General features: G+C 47.2%; 1 protein-coding gene across 1 annotated transcript in view; it reads left to right on the forward strand.

The window, feature by feature from the left end:
- slc2a11b (solute carrier family 2 member 11b) overlaps nt 1-16,138 on the forward strand; it is a 77,747-nt gene that overhangs the window by 17,482 nt on the left and 44,127 nt on the right. Inside the window, exons 5-6 of the mRNA XM_085961883.1 lie at nt 7,021-7,169; nt 9,053-9,240. Coding sequence (XP_085818009.1) covers nt 7,021-7,169; nt 9,053-9,240 — 337 coding nt within the window. The remainder of the gene's footprint in view (nt 1-7,020; nt 7,170-9,052; nt 9,241-16,138) is intronic.

Consider the following 16,138-nt stretch of genomic DNA (forward strand, 5'->3'; position numbering starts at 1 on the left):
CTTTTTCTTTGAACCAGCAATCCCTCTGGTCATGGTTGGATCTGCCGCAGCGATAACATCTCTCGAAACCTCGTGTCATTTCATGGGTGCCGAAGTCCTGTGGCCTTTGCTGTATCTTTGCCGCTCCTATTGCACTGAAAGCCTTGTCCAGTGTTAAATCTTTTCCAGAAGATACCTTTTTTTGTGTTTCTACACTTAGGGGAATCGCAGATGAATTTGTCTTGCAGAGAATCTGCCAGTCCTGCCTCGAATTGGCAGTGTAGGGTATCAACAATCTCCTCAAAATTCTTGTCCATCGGTTCGGCTGGAGTGATTAAGTTGCGTAACAGCTTGTATGTTTCTGCGCCCATTAGATGCAGAAGCACTGAAGCTTTTTTTTCATCTTCTATTCCATTTGCGGTGCAAAACACCTCCACTCTTTCTACATATGTGGTCCAATCCTCTATCTTGTTATCAAAAACATCAATATTGCCAAAGTTAGGCTCTGTTTCGTTATCAAAAGCATCAATATTGCCAGACTTAGGCATTTCAAAAAAGATATGGCGCTTCCCGCGCTTTTTTAATTTTTTAATTTTTTTCTCTCTGTAGCAACGATATGCGCTTTCCCGCCACTGCTACCGATAACAACGCTGTTTTACTGTGGTTTCCGTTTATTCACTGTTGGAGACTCGTTCCCGACGGAGGTCTAAACGCTGACCTGCTTGCCGCGCCGGCCGTCTCCCGAGTGCACCCTCCCAGTCCGTTATTGCTTGCCTCCGATTTCGCTGCCTGTCTCGGCTGTAGAGCCCGACGCTGGAGCCCCAGCCTGACGCCCAGGAAGGATTAGCGCAGTACCTGCCACCAGCTTGGCCAGCTGGTGAAACCACAGTTTCTATTACTTCCTTGAGTCTTCTGGACGCTGGAGGAATCGATGTCCTTGAGGTGCTGCCGAATTGCAGGTAAGTCCGTTTCCACTTCGTCGCCACTGTAGTGTCCGTGTGTAGATAAAGACACTGAAGACAGGAGTTGGTTCATAGGTATTTACTAAGCAAGTCTGGGGGGGGGTTCTAAAGGATATACACAATACACAGGCTTATATAGCCCAAGTGGCAATTACCGGCATTACGCACACCTGGGGCTCTTAAAGGCACATACACCACACTAATGTACACAGTGGACGTTGGAGAAAGCATCGTGAGACGCCATGCTGACCAGATTCTAGAGTCACAGGAACAAGCCAAACCCATACCACGAGCATGTGCACCTGGTAATGAACCTGAAGTACAGATTGCATCTACCTCAGAAGCAGTGGTATTGGAAGCTGACGAACCAACCAATGACAATGAGCCAGAATCGACTCCGCCGCAAGAACAGAATACTCGAGAAAGGCGCTATCCAGTCAGGATCAGGAAGCCTCCTCAAAGACTGAACTTATAAATAATTATTTCAGTTGATGTATATAGTACAAAGAAAATTGTAATTGTAATGAGTTATTATTTAGTTGTTAAATGAATGTTATGTACTGTTTATCTAAAAGGGGAGGAATTGTTGTGTATGTACCTTTAAGAGAAGAACTGATTTTATACTGCAGTACCGGCAGTGACCACACCTGTATAAAAAGCCCTAGCAGGCTTCTGTACTTCAGTCTGACGTTACCCTCTGTTCAGTAAATACCTGTTTCATCGTTCTCCTGCAGTCCGTGTATTATTGATACTCGGACACTACAGCTATCTTATATTGATGGCCTCTAGTTTTGCTCTTCCCCACGAGTGGAAACATTCTCTCTCTCTCTGTCTACTCTATCAAAACCTTTCATAATTTTAAGTCCTCTATTAGGTCACCCCTCCGACTTCTCTTGTCAACTTATTTTAACTTATTTAGGAGAATACAGGAAACTCTTTTTTATCCGGCACCGACGGGACTGGCGTGGTGCCGGTTGATCAAAAAGTCCGGATTACAGAGAGGTATATTTACCAAGGTACAAGAGCCCCGTACATGGCCACAGGTGCAGGAGCCCCGGTTACACGGCCAGAGATCCAGGAACCCCAGTTACACGGTGAAATAAAGAATAGATTTGCCTTTCTAATCTAGGCTTTATTAACTTAAAAATCCTGTAGCACATCTTTCAACACCCAGTCCCAACTAAAGGCTGGAAAGAACTGAATTTAAGATGGCCACCACAAATCACATGACATCAACTACCAATGAGATTACAGCATATATCCCAAGGCAGGAAACAAACAACCAATCACAATACTTCTTACTAAACATAAAGAATAATCACCACATTCACCCCTCCTTTTAAAATATACTCCAACCTAAATAACCTTTACAATTTATAATTAATTATTTACAACTAAAACTATGCACAGACAAAATAAAACTATTCAACATGACACAATACTAAGTGAGCAACAACAAATAGTAACATTGCACATAAGTATTAAGTATCTCTCAACTAAAACAATATAATATAATATTTCAACAATTTTAAAACATTACTATCAATTTAAAAGTCCATTTTCAATCGGTCGACCGGATATCTTGTTCGTGTCGACCTTCTTAACCTTGGTGAAATTCCTTGCCCTCCCACACCAGGAGACACAGAAGTATCTTCTACAGGAAGGCTATCCATATCCCGATTTTCAACGGTTTCCGGATTAGAAATCCCATCAGGAGGTAAACTGGGACGGTCATGAACATCCATCGAGGGCTGACTAATAGAAGTATAATTATCTGCAGTCGGATTGGAAATATTCGTAGTATCTGTAACAGCATCCACATTATCTGAATCATGACTATTGTTAATATCCTCAGAAGAGGGCTGGCCACCACAAGGAGCCAAGTCTTTAATTGAAACGGTACTTTCTTTCCCATCTTGGAATCGAATATGAGCATATTGGGAATTTGCCTCCAACAGCTCCACCTCCTCCACTAAAGGATCATATTTTGACAATCTAACATGGCGTCGAAGCAGCACAGGTCCCTGCATAGTAAGCCATGAAGGTACCGAATATCCCGTAGTAGATCTCCGCGGATAGTTAAAGAGCCTTTCATGGGGGGTCACATTAGTAGCCGTTGAAAGCAATGATCTAATGGAATGCAGGGCATCAGGCAGTACCATTTCCCACTGTGTATCCTTAAGGTTCCGGGATGTCAAAGCCAACATAACTGCCTTCCAGATCACCCCATTGTATCGTTCGCACTGTCCATTACCCTGGGGATTATACGGGGTAGTTCTGCTAGTAGAAATTCCCCGACTCTGAAGGTATTCCTTCAACTGGGAAGACATAAAAGAACTTCTCTGATCCGAATGGATATACGCAGGCATCCCAAAGATGACAAAAAGTTGAGTCAGACATTTGATAACTGTAGCAGCTGATACATCTGCGCAAGGAAAAGCAAAATGGAACCTTGAAAACTCATCCACAACAGTAAATATATATCGGTTTTGAGTAGTTGAAGGAAGAGGCCCCTTAAAATCGGCGCTCAAACGTTCAAAAGGAGAAGTAGCCTTTATAAGATGAGCTCGTTGAGGCTTAAAGAAATTCGGTTTACACCGAGCACAGATAGAACATGATGAAGTCATCCGCTTGATGTCTTCAACTGAAAAGGGCAAATTCTTACTGCGTACGAAGTGTATCATCCTCGTAACCCCAGGATGGCATAAGGCATTGTGAAGATTAATAAGCGTATCTCCGTGAATCACAGAACAATAAGCCCTCGACAGCGCATCAGCAGCAACATTATCCTTCCCCGGACGATAAACTATATCAAAATGGTAACATGCCAACTCAATCCTCCACCTCATTATTTTATCATTCTTAATCTTTCCAAAATGTTTGACATCAAACATAAAGGACACAGACTTTTGATCAGTTACCAACGTAAAATGTCGCCCCGATAAATAATGTCTCCATTTACGCAGTGCTTCTACTATTGCATACGCCTCTTTCTCTATTGAAGAATGCCTTTTTTCACTATTATTCAAGGTACGTGAGAAAAAGGCCACAGGTCTTCCATTTTGGTTCAGAGTAACCCCAATTGCAAAATCAGAAGCGTCCGTCTCAATCACAAAAGGAACCTGCTCATCAATAGAATGCACAACTGCTCCAAGGATATCCTTTTTAAAATGATCAAAACACGTCCTGGCCTCCCATGATAGAGGATATGTCGTAACCCGAATAAGAGGCTGGATCTTCTGTGAAAAATTTGCAATCCAATTAGAATAGTAAGAAAACAGTCCAACAACTCGTTGCAAAGCCTTAGAATTAGTAGGACAAGGTAAATCAATCAATGGTCGCAGATGTTCTGGGTCTGGTTTAATCTTGTTTCCCGAGATAATGTACCCCAGTAGGTTTACCTCAGTGGTCGAAAAGGTACACTTCTCTTTATTGAAAGTTAAACCAACTTTTTCCGCAGCTTGAAGGAATCTTTCTAAATTAGAATCATGCTCCACCCTTGATTTGCCACACACCGTGATGTCATCTAAGTATGAAAAGGTGTCAGAGAGAGAGTTATCACTTATAAAAGCATCCATTGCCCGTTGAAAACAAGCAACACCATTAGTAACACCAAATGGTATTCGGCAAAACTGATACAGCTTTCCACCAGCCTCAAAGGCCGTATATGGTTGATCCTTCTTAACAATAGGAATCTGATGATAAGCACTCTTTAGGTCAATAGTGCTAAAAACCTTATACTGAGATACTTTATTGATAAGCTCATCAATCTTAGGCAAAGGGTACGCATCTAATTGAGTATACCTATTAATAGTTTGGGAATAGTCTATCACCATTCGTTTCTTATGTCTCTCGTTAGTCGTGACAACTACCTGTGCCCGCCAAGGCGAACAACTAGGTTCAATGATTCCTTCCAATAAGAGACGTTGAACTTCAGAATTAATAAATTCTCTATCCTGACTGCTATACCTTCTTGACTTGGTAGCAATTGGCTTACAATCCGGCATCAAATTGGAAAAAAGTGATAATGGAGAAATGGATAAAGAGGTTAATCCACAAATAGATAAAGGTGGCTTAGTCCCTCCAAATGAAAGACTGAGAGACTCGTGTAACTGAAGCACATCATGACCAATCAAAATATCCACACAGAGATTAGGCAAAACAGATAGGCGTATATCAGTATACATATTACCTAGAAGAATCAATTTCACAAGGCAACAACCAGCTACTTGTGAAGTGAGAGTCGTCTGAGCCATACACACTTGATAGGAAACAGGCAAAATTTTCAAATGCTTCTCCTTTGCAAACTGAAGACTTATAAAACTCTCGGTACTGCCCGTATCTATAAGGGCCTTCACTTCCAACCCATTAACTTGGGCCGTAACTATAGCTTTGTTTAGGCCATGAGCAAATGCAGCAGAAATTGATGCAATAAACGCCCTATCTAAAGGCTGAATAGTCACAGAGGAGGTAATTGAACCTGATGATTTACACACACGTGCGTAATGACCTCTCTTGCCACATTTACTACACACAGCCTCCCGAGCAGGACACTTCAGACGAGGGTGCCGGACGTTCCCACAAAAATAACACTTCTGAATCCTAGAGGCAACAGCCGCTGAAGTAGAAACTGTTTCAGAATCTAGTAAACCACTCCTATTAAGTCCACATAATTCCTTTTCATCTGGAACTGCCGAAACCACAGTCACAGGCCGATTAAAAAGAGCATAAGAATCCGAACTTCTCTGAGCCACATCCAATGTAGAAGCTTGCTCAAAAGCACTCTTAAGATCCAAAGTCTTATTTTCTAACAACCGCTGACGAATTGATCTAGACAGTAATCCATTAATAAAAGCATCCCGTACCGATTCTTCCTTATATTCTTCAGCCGTCACGGCCTTATAATTACAGTTAACACTAAGGCACCGAAGTGCTTGTAAATAAGTATCCAAAGATTCTCCCACCTGCTGCCTACGGGCAGATAGAAGGTGACGTGCAAATACCTCATTCTTTGGTTTAACAAAAATCTTTTCCAATGTAGAAATAGCCACTTCGTAAGTTTTACAGTCCAAAATATACTTATACACATCCGGAGCAATGTAGTTGATCAGTATATTCAGCTTATTTAGAGACTCTTGATCCAACACGCCCAAAAAGTTTTTAAATGTACAATACCAGTGTTTCCATTTATCATCCACTCCTGCAGAATTAGGGTCAGCATTGAATCGTTCTGGTTGAAGGTATCGCTCCATTCTGACATAAAGTTAATAAATTGAAATAAAGAATAGATTTGCCTTTCTAATCTAGGCTTTATTAACTTAAAAATCCTGTAGCACATCTTTCAACACCCAGTCCCAACTAAAGGCTGGAAAGAACTGAATTTAAGATGGCCACCACAAATCACATGACATCAACTACCAATGAGATTACAGCATATATCCCAAGGCAGGAAACAAACAACCAATCACAATACTTCTTACTAAACATAAAGAATAATCACCACACACGGCCACTAATATATAGTAAAACTTACCTGAACCTACTCCTGAATTTTGCCGGTTAAGAGAGATTTCTGGATATTTAGGTGCCGGTTAAAAGAGAGTTTCCTGTAGTATAGTTTGTGATTACTGTAACATATACCATTTTGTAATGAATATTGTTCATTTACCTGTTCTGTTAAAATAATTTATAATCTGAGCCTCAGTCTGATGATGCATATTCAATTAGCCTACCGAAGGCAAGGAGAATCACATGGTGACACATTCCAGTAAGCTGAGTCAAGACTTGTATGTTTAACCCTCCCAGATACTGGCTAGGTAAGGGCACACTCCAGTTCCTAGGGAAATCGAGGTCCGTTTTATGAGAGTGCCTGATGATGCTGAACCTGAATAAAATATCTAGTGTAAAAACCCAAAACTTTAATGGATACTATTGAGCCTCAGTGAGGCACCCTGCTTAAACATCTTCAAATATGAAATGAATAAAGCAATTTGGCTGTAAATCACTTAATTTTACACAAGTGAATGATGCTCCTGTACTATAACAGCTTTTTTTGGTTGTCACCTTTGCTGATTTATAGGGAGTTGCTGGGGGGTAAGGAGTACTGGCATATCCTGCTCTCCACCTGCTGCATTCCTGCTATACTCCAGCTTCTACTGTTACCATGGTTCCCCGAGAGTCCCAGGTACCTCCTCATCGATAAAAGAGAGGAAATGAAAGCCCTCTGTGGTAAGTATTGCTCGTTTGAAGAATTCTTTGAAAGTTTGGCCCAATTTTTAACATCACAGTCTAACCCTATGATGCAACTTCACTTAGTACAATTCCACTCCATTCAACAAAATCAAACCTCCTTCAGTATATTACAGCTCCCACTAGATACAGTCTAGCCTCCTTCATACAATCCAACGCCAATCAACACCATGTAACCTCCTTCAGTACAGTACAGCTCCCGCTGGATACAGTCTAACTTCCTTCAGAACAATCAAACTTCACTCGATACAGTCTAACCTCCTTCAGCACTTGACACTGCCCTACACCACGCAACACAGCCTAAGCTCAATCTTTACAATTCAGACTCATTCAGCACCATGCTGCCCCAATCAATGCTGTGCTGCTTCACTCGGTAGTCTAGCTTTCTTCAGCATAATCCAGTCTCGCTCAAACATCTAACTTTAACTAATGCAATCCAGCCCCACTGTACAGTTTAACCTCCTTTGTACAGTCTGATGTAATTCAACCTCAGGATGCAATTTAATATTCAATACAGTCTACCTTTGTTCAATGATTATGGTTTATTTAGGCATCAGCCTTGGCTCAGTGGTAGCACTCGTCCCTCTGCGTCAGAAGGTTGTAGATTCAAGCCCTGCTCCAGAGACTTAAGCACATAATCTAGGCTGATACCATGGGCGCGATCTTGCCAGCCCTGGGAGGTGGGACTGCCGGGAAAATGGCAGAATCTGGGGGCGGGTGCCCATCCCGTCCCCAACCCGTCTCCGTGCCATCTTCCCAGGAGGCGGGTAGCCGTCCCGCGCCGGGTCCCGTCTCCTGGAGGCGGGAAGGGGATTACAGCCACATAACTGCCTGTTAGTTAACAGGCCGATAAGAGGATTATCCCCATTTTACCCACACAAGTGCAGGCTTCCCGAAGGCTGCGAACCCCGCCAGGGTCACCGAGGCGAGCAGTGGGTCTGTGGGGGTCGGAGGGGTGTAAAAGTGCGCTGTGAAGGTAAGTGATGGGTGCAAGTGTGGAGAGGTAAGTATGTAAGGTGAGTGGAAAGTGTTAGAAAAAGTTTACTTACCTTTGTTTCTTCCTGCAGGCTTCAAGAGTTGGGGATGTGGAGAGTCTCGCATCTCCGTGGCAGAGATGGCAGATGGCTGCTGCGTTCTCCAATGCAACATCCATCTAATTTCTGCTAAAGAAAGAGGTTTGAGGAGTCTTGAATTCAAGAACTCATCAAACTACAGAGAATGTCAGTGTTTGACAGCTTCACAGCGCTGTCAAACGATGACAATTCATCTGTCAAAGACAGATGAAACGTCATACGTTGACATTCTCTGTAACCGGCTTTCCCTTAATTGGCCTGCTAAGCCTGCTGGGCGGGCTTAACAAGGTCAATCAAGGGAAAATAGCGTGGGTTCGCCAGAAGTCGATGGAGGCGGGACTAAAACCCGACAAGTGGGAGTCCCGCCTCCAAAAGCTTCCCATTGGCAAATTCCAGCCCTTCAGTGCAGAACTGAGGGAGTGCTGAACTGTCAGAGGCGCCGTCTTTTAGATGAGACATAAAAGGTCCCTGGCACTATTTCGAAGAAGAGCAGGGGAGTTCTCCTGGTGTACTAGTCAACATTTATTCCTCAACCAATATCACTAAAAAGAGACTATCTGATCATTATTGCATTGCTAATTGTGGGACCTTGGCAAATTGGCTGGTGCGTTTTCATTGGCTGTAAAGTGCTTTAGGACATCCTGAGATCATGAAAGGCACTATTTCAATGCAATTTATTTATTTACTTCCTTCCTCCCTTCCCTCCCTCCATCCTTCTCTCCATCCATCCCATCCCATCCCATCCCATCTCTGTTTGCAAAATGAAAACTGAGTCTTTCTCTCTCCCAGCTCTCAAGAGATTCCATGGTGCTAACTTCTACTTGAGTGAATTGGAGGATATAGAGAAGGAGCGTGCGGTAATACGAGGGCAGCACTCAAAGCGACTGTGGGAAATTTTCACAGATCGCTCAACTCGATGGCAGCTGATCACCGTCATCTTAATTAACATGGGTCAGCAACTTAGTGGAATCAATGCTGTAAGTGTGAGAGTCCGATTATCGCAGGGTAATTTACTACACCTTATAAGTGTTAATAACTCTTCGAGTATCAAACATTTAAGGGTTGCATGGATGCATTCGATCGTTTAAATTTAATGGAAGTGATCTTCAGTGATTGCTTCATGTTGCAAATGATTGAGTAGAACTGGAGAAATATGCTGAATGCGTCACATGTCTTGATGCATCATTCAATTGAATTGGTCTGTAACTAGGCAGCCTTTGGCATGGGCTTTATTGATTGGTCGTTTCAGGTTCAGGTTGGGATTAGTTCACTTGTAGTGGGGTGGCATTGATTGTTCACTATAACAAACATGAACAAAAACTGCATGTGTGCAAGTACTGTATATATGCATCAGAGGGGCAACTTGTGTGTGCAATACATGTGCTCAGGGGAATTGGGGCATGTGGTGAAGATTGTGCTTGGGAGAATTCTGCAGGCTCTCAGGATATTATGGGCCAGAACTTTGGGTCCCCACGGGTGAGTACGCGCTGGGTACTCACGCGTAGGCCCAACGAAAGTGCCGGTTTCGTGCATGCACTGTGCATGCGCGGGAAACCGGAACTTCCGTTCCCTTAACGGAAGGGGTTCACAGGTCGAACGCGTGCATAGGAGAGGCAGCGCGTACACCTGGAACTTCTGTTTTCTTTGCAGGTTTCTCCGGGAGGGTAAGTCTCCAGGAGCTAAGCTTGTAAAAAGCAGTCGCAAGGCCTGCTTTTAACAAGGTAAGTGGTGAATTAAGTGAAATGAAAACATTTTTTCCACAGGTTTATTATTTTTAAATACTTTAAAGAAAGGTAAGTTTATTTTTAGCCCCGTTAGAAACTGTAATTAATTTTTTCAAAAATTTAAATTATTGTTTAAAATAGTTATTTTATGTAAGTTATAGTTATTTTAAAAATGTGATTAAAAAAAAATTATTTGAAGTTTTAGTGATGTTTTGGGGCTGAATTGTATTCATAGATTTGACAGCTCTTCCTGTCAAATCTATGAATACAGATTCCCTGCTACCATTGGCTCTCCATGGCCCATGTGATCCCAGGGGATGCTTCGAACTAACTGCGCCCCTGGGATACGCGAGCACTGCGCGCCGGCAGTTGGAGCAGGCCCAGGCCCAGGATCGGAATCCCACGCGGGCCCACAGCACAACGGCCGACGCGCTAGGTAAGTGCAGGTCGGAGGCTTGCAGCCGCGGGAAGCCTCCGACCTGAATTTCTGGGCCATTATGTTTGCACACAGGGTATTAGCGTGTGTGACTCAGGACATCATGCATGCGCTCTGTGCATTATCGTGCGTGCTCCAGCAACTAGCACACTGCCTGCACCCTGGAAGGTTACGCACTCACACTATTGCAAGTGTTTTTAGGCTTTTTTCTTTGCTTGTGTTCAGTCAGCTTTCATATAGCAGTCACGATAGCTTCGAGGAAAAGCACTGCATGGGAGTAGCACCTGGCCTTGGGGAAAGCAGGTGTGGTTCAGGTTACAGCAAGAACATTTCAAGCCACTTGGAATTCAGGAGTGGGGTTTACACTGAAAGGGGGTAAAATGAGTGATAGTGAATTGGCAGCCCATTTTACAACTATCCCGATTTTAAATATTTTTTAAATTTCCATTGTCTTCAATCGGGAGAGATGTAAACCGGGCTGCCGACTCGTTATCGTTAATTTTACACTGTCGCACAAATTCAAGATCTACCCCCAAAGACTTTGAACTGGTCTGGGTCGCAGACAAGCTCTGAAGTGGGACGAGAGGACTCCACTCAGGAGCTCAATAAATTTCGGAGCATGCAATATTCCAAAGCAATATCGAATGCAACAAAATTGGCACGCAACCCGATGTCATTTGCCACGTTAAGCGCTGGGGTAGACATTTGTCTTCACCGCCTGGACGTCGAGCATCGCTTGGGCGATGGGAAGAAAGGAAAATCTGGTGATGAGGCTCGCACACCGGCCAGTAACCGACCCTGCCAGATTTTCTTCCATTTAAAATGAATGGAGGAAGAAGTGGGTTCAGTATAGGAGTGAGATTCTCCGGCCAGATTTTCCTCCCTCTGTTCAGGCACCCAGACGCTGAAGAAAAAAATCTACCCTGCTGTCTTTCAATCTCTCACTAAGAACCCCACACCCACAGCTGCTACTCCAACTTCGCATTCCGTATCATGGTGCAAACATTCATTACTCGCATCACACTGCAACACAGATTAAAAGTAAATGTATAACCATAGATTAAGATCGATTTCTGTAAGAAAACATGGGCTAGGCTATCCAACTGAGCACTAGTCACTCCGTGTTAGTAACCTGGCTGACCCCACTTGAACTTGTGCACTCCGCACCATTGACATAATTTGGATGAACTTCCAGACCTGGCATTTGGAGTTCACTGGAGGGGCAATGGGAAATTGCATGCAAATCATCTTTTTAAAGTGCTGCTTAGAAAGGATGATGGATATGTTTAAAGGAGAAATTGCCGCATCTGGGAATAAATAATATTGATAGTAATTATAAAGGCTGCTAATATCTCTAATTTTAGCCTTTTCAAAGGCTGTTTGGGTAACAAAATTGCTTGTGAAAGCCAGTGGCTGGCACAATAAATGCAGAGCCAAGACACAGAGGCCTAGAAATTCAGTTGCGTTCGCCAGCCGTTAGCGCCATAAGAGGAGTAGATTTCGAGCGCTAGGCACTTAGCGCCCGGGCGCAGACCGATCTGCGCCTACGCCCAACTTCAGTTGACATTTAGCGCCGGCGCAAAGTGTTTGCACGCGCTCAGCTGCGCGCGCAGCTTATGACGTCATTTCGTCGTGCAACGCCGTTTGTGCGCCCCAAACCGGAACTTCAGTGGCGCCCGCCCAATGTGGGCGTGGCGCTGTTAAGAACTGTGAAGTGGAACGCAGCAGAGGCCCTGCGGGCCTCGGGGAGCGCTAATTAAAGGGCACTTAGACTGAACTATAAAGGCCAGCCATTTTGCTGCAATGACTTTAGTGCTATGGATTTCTGGACAGAGACCAAGGAAGAGACCTTACTGATTTGGGCCAACGTAGGAGAGGTATTTTTGGCTTCTGGCCAGAGCTTGGAAATTTGACTCATTGTGATTTCACTGTTTGCAAGTATATTATGGGGGCTGCATGGGGTTCCAACCCTCAGTTCCAGCATTATGTGCGAAGGGCTCACAGACGCTGTGTGAGAGGGGCAGCCATGCCTAGACGCAGAGGGGCCATCAGGCGTCGGCAACGTAGGCCTTACCCACTCAGGGAATACCGCCAGCAGGTGTCCTATCTCACCATGACTGCCGCGCATTGTGTTAAGAGGCTGCGCTTCAGAAGGGAGGTGGTTGCAGAGATCTGCCAGCTGCTTCACAGAGATCTGCGTCCACAGCTGATGTGCAGGACGTCTCTGTCGGTGGAAGTGAAGGTCACGGTGGCTCTGAACTTTTATGCAAGCGGCTCCTTCCAAGCCGCTGCTGGGGACATAGCGAACATCTCCCAGTTCGCCGTGCATCGCTGCATCCGGCAGGTCACCGATGCCCTTTTCGCAAGGAGACACCAATTCATCTCCTTCCCCATGACCCTAGAGAGGCAGGAGCAGCGTGCAGTTGGATTTGCGAGGATCGCCGACTTCCCCATGGTGCAGGGCGCCGTTGACTGCACGCATGTGGCTATGCGGGCACCTATCGACAATGCCGAGGATTACCGCAACCGGAAGGGCTACCATTCCCTCAATGTACAGCTGGTGTGTGACCACAGGCAGCGCATCCTAGCTGTCAATGCCCGCTTTCCAGGCAGCAGCCACGATGCATTTATCCTGCGCCAGACTACTGTGGCTGACATGTTCCAGGCACAGCCTCCCCCAAGAGGATGGCTTATCGGGGACAAAGGCTATCCTTTGTGTACATGGCTCATGACCCCGCTCCGCGCGCCCAGGACCCCTGCTGAGGAGGCATACAACGAAAGCCATCAAGCCACAAGGAACATCATAGAGCAAACGATTGGCGTCCTCAAGCAACGGTTCCGCTGCCTGGATCGTTCCGGCGGATCTCTACAGTATTCGCCGGATAGAGTCTCCCAGTTCGTCGTCATTTGCTGCATGCTGCACAACCTGGCTATCCGCAGGACTCAGGCACTGCCACCTCACGTTGGACCACCACCTCAGGAGGACGAGCAGGAGGACCATGAGGAGGAGGAGGAGGAGGAGGAGGAGTACCAGCCCAGGAGGGAGCCACAAGGTCCAAGGGCCGTCCGTCGGCGGCTTATTGAACGACACTTCTAGGCCCCCTGTCAGGGAATGGCTTGTGGCAATGAAGGCACATGAATGCAGCCGCTCCGCAAGCCCTCAGCCGGTTAACGCAACAACCACTTGAAACATCACACATGGACAAGCTGAATAAATAAAAAGCTTTATTGAACAAACTCAGGGCCCTTCCCACATGAAACCCAAAAACAGACAAGACCCCCAAAAAACAGTCAAAAACATATCTCACTCCCACAACCTGGGGAGGAATAACAAAACTTGTCCATCCAAATGGCCTTCATCCTTGGCCTTACCAAGACAAACCCCCCCATACAGAACACAAACACCCCCATATAAAAAAACAGTTGCCTTCATCTTCGGCCTTACCAAAATAAACCCCCCCCATACAGAACACAAACACCCCCATATAAAAAAACATTTGGCAACACACTCTACTTTGTGTGCCGAGAGGGCGAGTCCTTGTCCAGGCTTTTCCGGCCCCTGGCCGACCTGCTGCTCCGCCTCAACCTGGACCCTGTGGGTGTTGCAAGGCTGGGGGAAGGCTCCTGAGGGGCACAATGCGTGACGGCCGATGCCCTTGGGGGTCGGCCTAGACGAGCTCCGGCCCTGGAGGGGCCGGCTGCTGACTGCTGCAGCTGTGGCTGGGCAGCATCAGTCTCTCCAGCAGCTTGTTGCAGCTTTGCTGGGGGAGTGGCAGTGGCGGCTGCAGCAATGGGGGCAAGCTGGCTGATGCCAGGCGCTCGCTGGTCGCCAGAGACACTGGCAGTCGGCCGGGCTGGCACTGCAGCAAGCGCAGCAATCTGGTGAAGCCCAGACCGCTGTGCTGCAGCAGCGCGGCGGGTGCCCTGGCGATGCGTGCGTGACACAGCGAGTGTGGCAGCAGTGAGTGCCCGTACTACCCTGGTCTGTGCCCGCATCAGACCAGCCAGTGACTGCACGGCACCACTCGTCAACTCTCCACTCGCTGCCTGTGCTGCCCTGAATTTGGACCGACTCGCGTCCTGTGATGCCCTGAATTCTGCCCGACTCGCGTCCTGTGATGCCCCGAATTGTTCGAGACCCCTGGCCTGTGCTGCCGCGAGTTGGTCGAAACCCCTGGCCTGTGAGGCCCCGAAATCGGCCACACTATGAGCCAGGGACTCAATGGCCTCAGGCAACCGTGCCACAACCCCCATGAACTCGGTGTGGCGACGATCCGAGTCCGCGGACATTTGATCAAGGAGGCGCACCTCCTGGGCGAGGACCGTCTCCGGACTGGAGGCTGGACTCTCCCTCTGGGGAGAAGGCCGCCGAGCTGTCCGACCCTTCCCGCGTGGCAGGATGCCACTGGGCACAGGAGCTACACTCCCCTGCAACACTTCCCCCCTCTGGGGAGAAGGCCGCCGTGCTGCCCGACCCTTCCCACGTGGCTGGACGCCACTGGGCACAGGAGCTACACCCCCCTGCAACACTTCCCCCTGGCTCTCCTCCAGGCAAGACGTGTCCCCTCCATTGCCATCCCCTGGCGCGGATGAGGGTTCCCCCGATGTGCCGCCTTCCTCTTGCTCCTCGTCGTCCTCCTCTTCCGAGGGACTGACACTCGCAACTTCAGGGACCTCCTCCTCACCAGCTGAAAGCAGGAAGGCACAAGAGTAGCTTTAGAGTGAGGACAGGGCATCAGCGAGGGAGGCATGAGTGGTGGCATTATGCGCATTGGTCGGACAGTGGCAAAGGATGTAGATCTGAAGCGCAAGGGGAACGAGAGAGGTCCAAACGGTCATGTCCTTACCATTGGGGCCCAGCACAGGGTCGGCATCTCCAATTGCAACGGGGCCAATCACCCGGGCACCCATGAGTCGACCCACGCGCTCCTCCAGGTCACTGAGCTCCTGGAACTGGGCACGGCCTCCCCCGGTGACAGTCCGGCTCTTCAGATTCTCGGCCAGCTTGGCCTGCAAGAGAAAGGGCGGCTTCTAAGTACAGTGTGGTGCCCTGTTGTTGTGTGCACTGCCTCCCATGGTGGAATAGCTTGGCCAGTGTGGTGCGCTGTTGTTGTGTGCACTGCCTCCCATGGTTGAATAGCTTGGCCAGTGTGTAAAGTGCAGAAAGTGCTATTGATGTTCATGCCAGTGCCGTAGCTGCTGGAGGAGGGCTGGCCATTAGGCCTTTGAGGTCCCTTTGCCCATAATGTGAGGTGCACATGCAAGGATGAGGAGGACACTGGAAAGGGTACTCACCCTGACCAACCGAGTGAGGTCGTTAAACTTTTTCCGGCATTGGTCACCAGTCCTGGGGACATCGCTGTTGGCTGTGACCCTCTGGCCGATTTCCCTCCAGGCTCTCCTGTACAGCCTCTTGGGAGCCTTCTTGCCACTGTCCGGGAACAAGATATCTCTTCTCCTCGCCAAAGCCCTAACCAGCACCTTTAAATCATGGGTAGAGAAGCGCTGCGCTCGCTCACGGGCCCTCTGCATCCTTGCTGGCGCTATTTCTCTCCAGCAGCAGTGTTTAGGCCTAGCTGGAGGGCTGCAGTATCCAGGGCGTGGCAGCAGACCAAGTCGACCCTTCCCCCTTTAAGAGCTGGCCGGCGCCAGGGTGTCTGCTGTCAATCAAAACATGACCGCACCTGCGCTGCGCCCGGCCTCGGCGGTATCAGT

The sequence above is a fragment of the Somniosus microcephalus genome, chromosome 19 (assembly GCF_052327205.1).
Source record: "Somniosus microcephalus isolate GS21.2 chromosome 19, FLI_Smic_1.0, whole genome shotgun sequence".
In the NCBI taxonomy this organism is placed as follows: domain Eukaryota; kingdom Metazoa; phylum Chordata; class Chondrichthyes; order Squaliformes; family Somniosidae; genus Somniosus; species Somniosus microcephalus.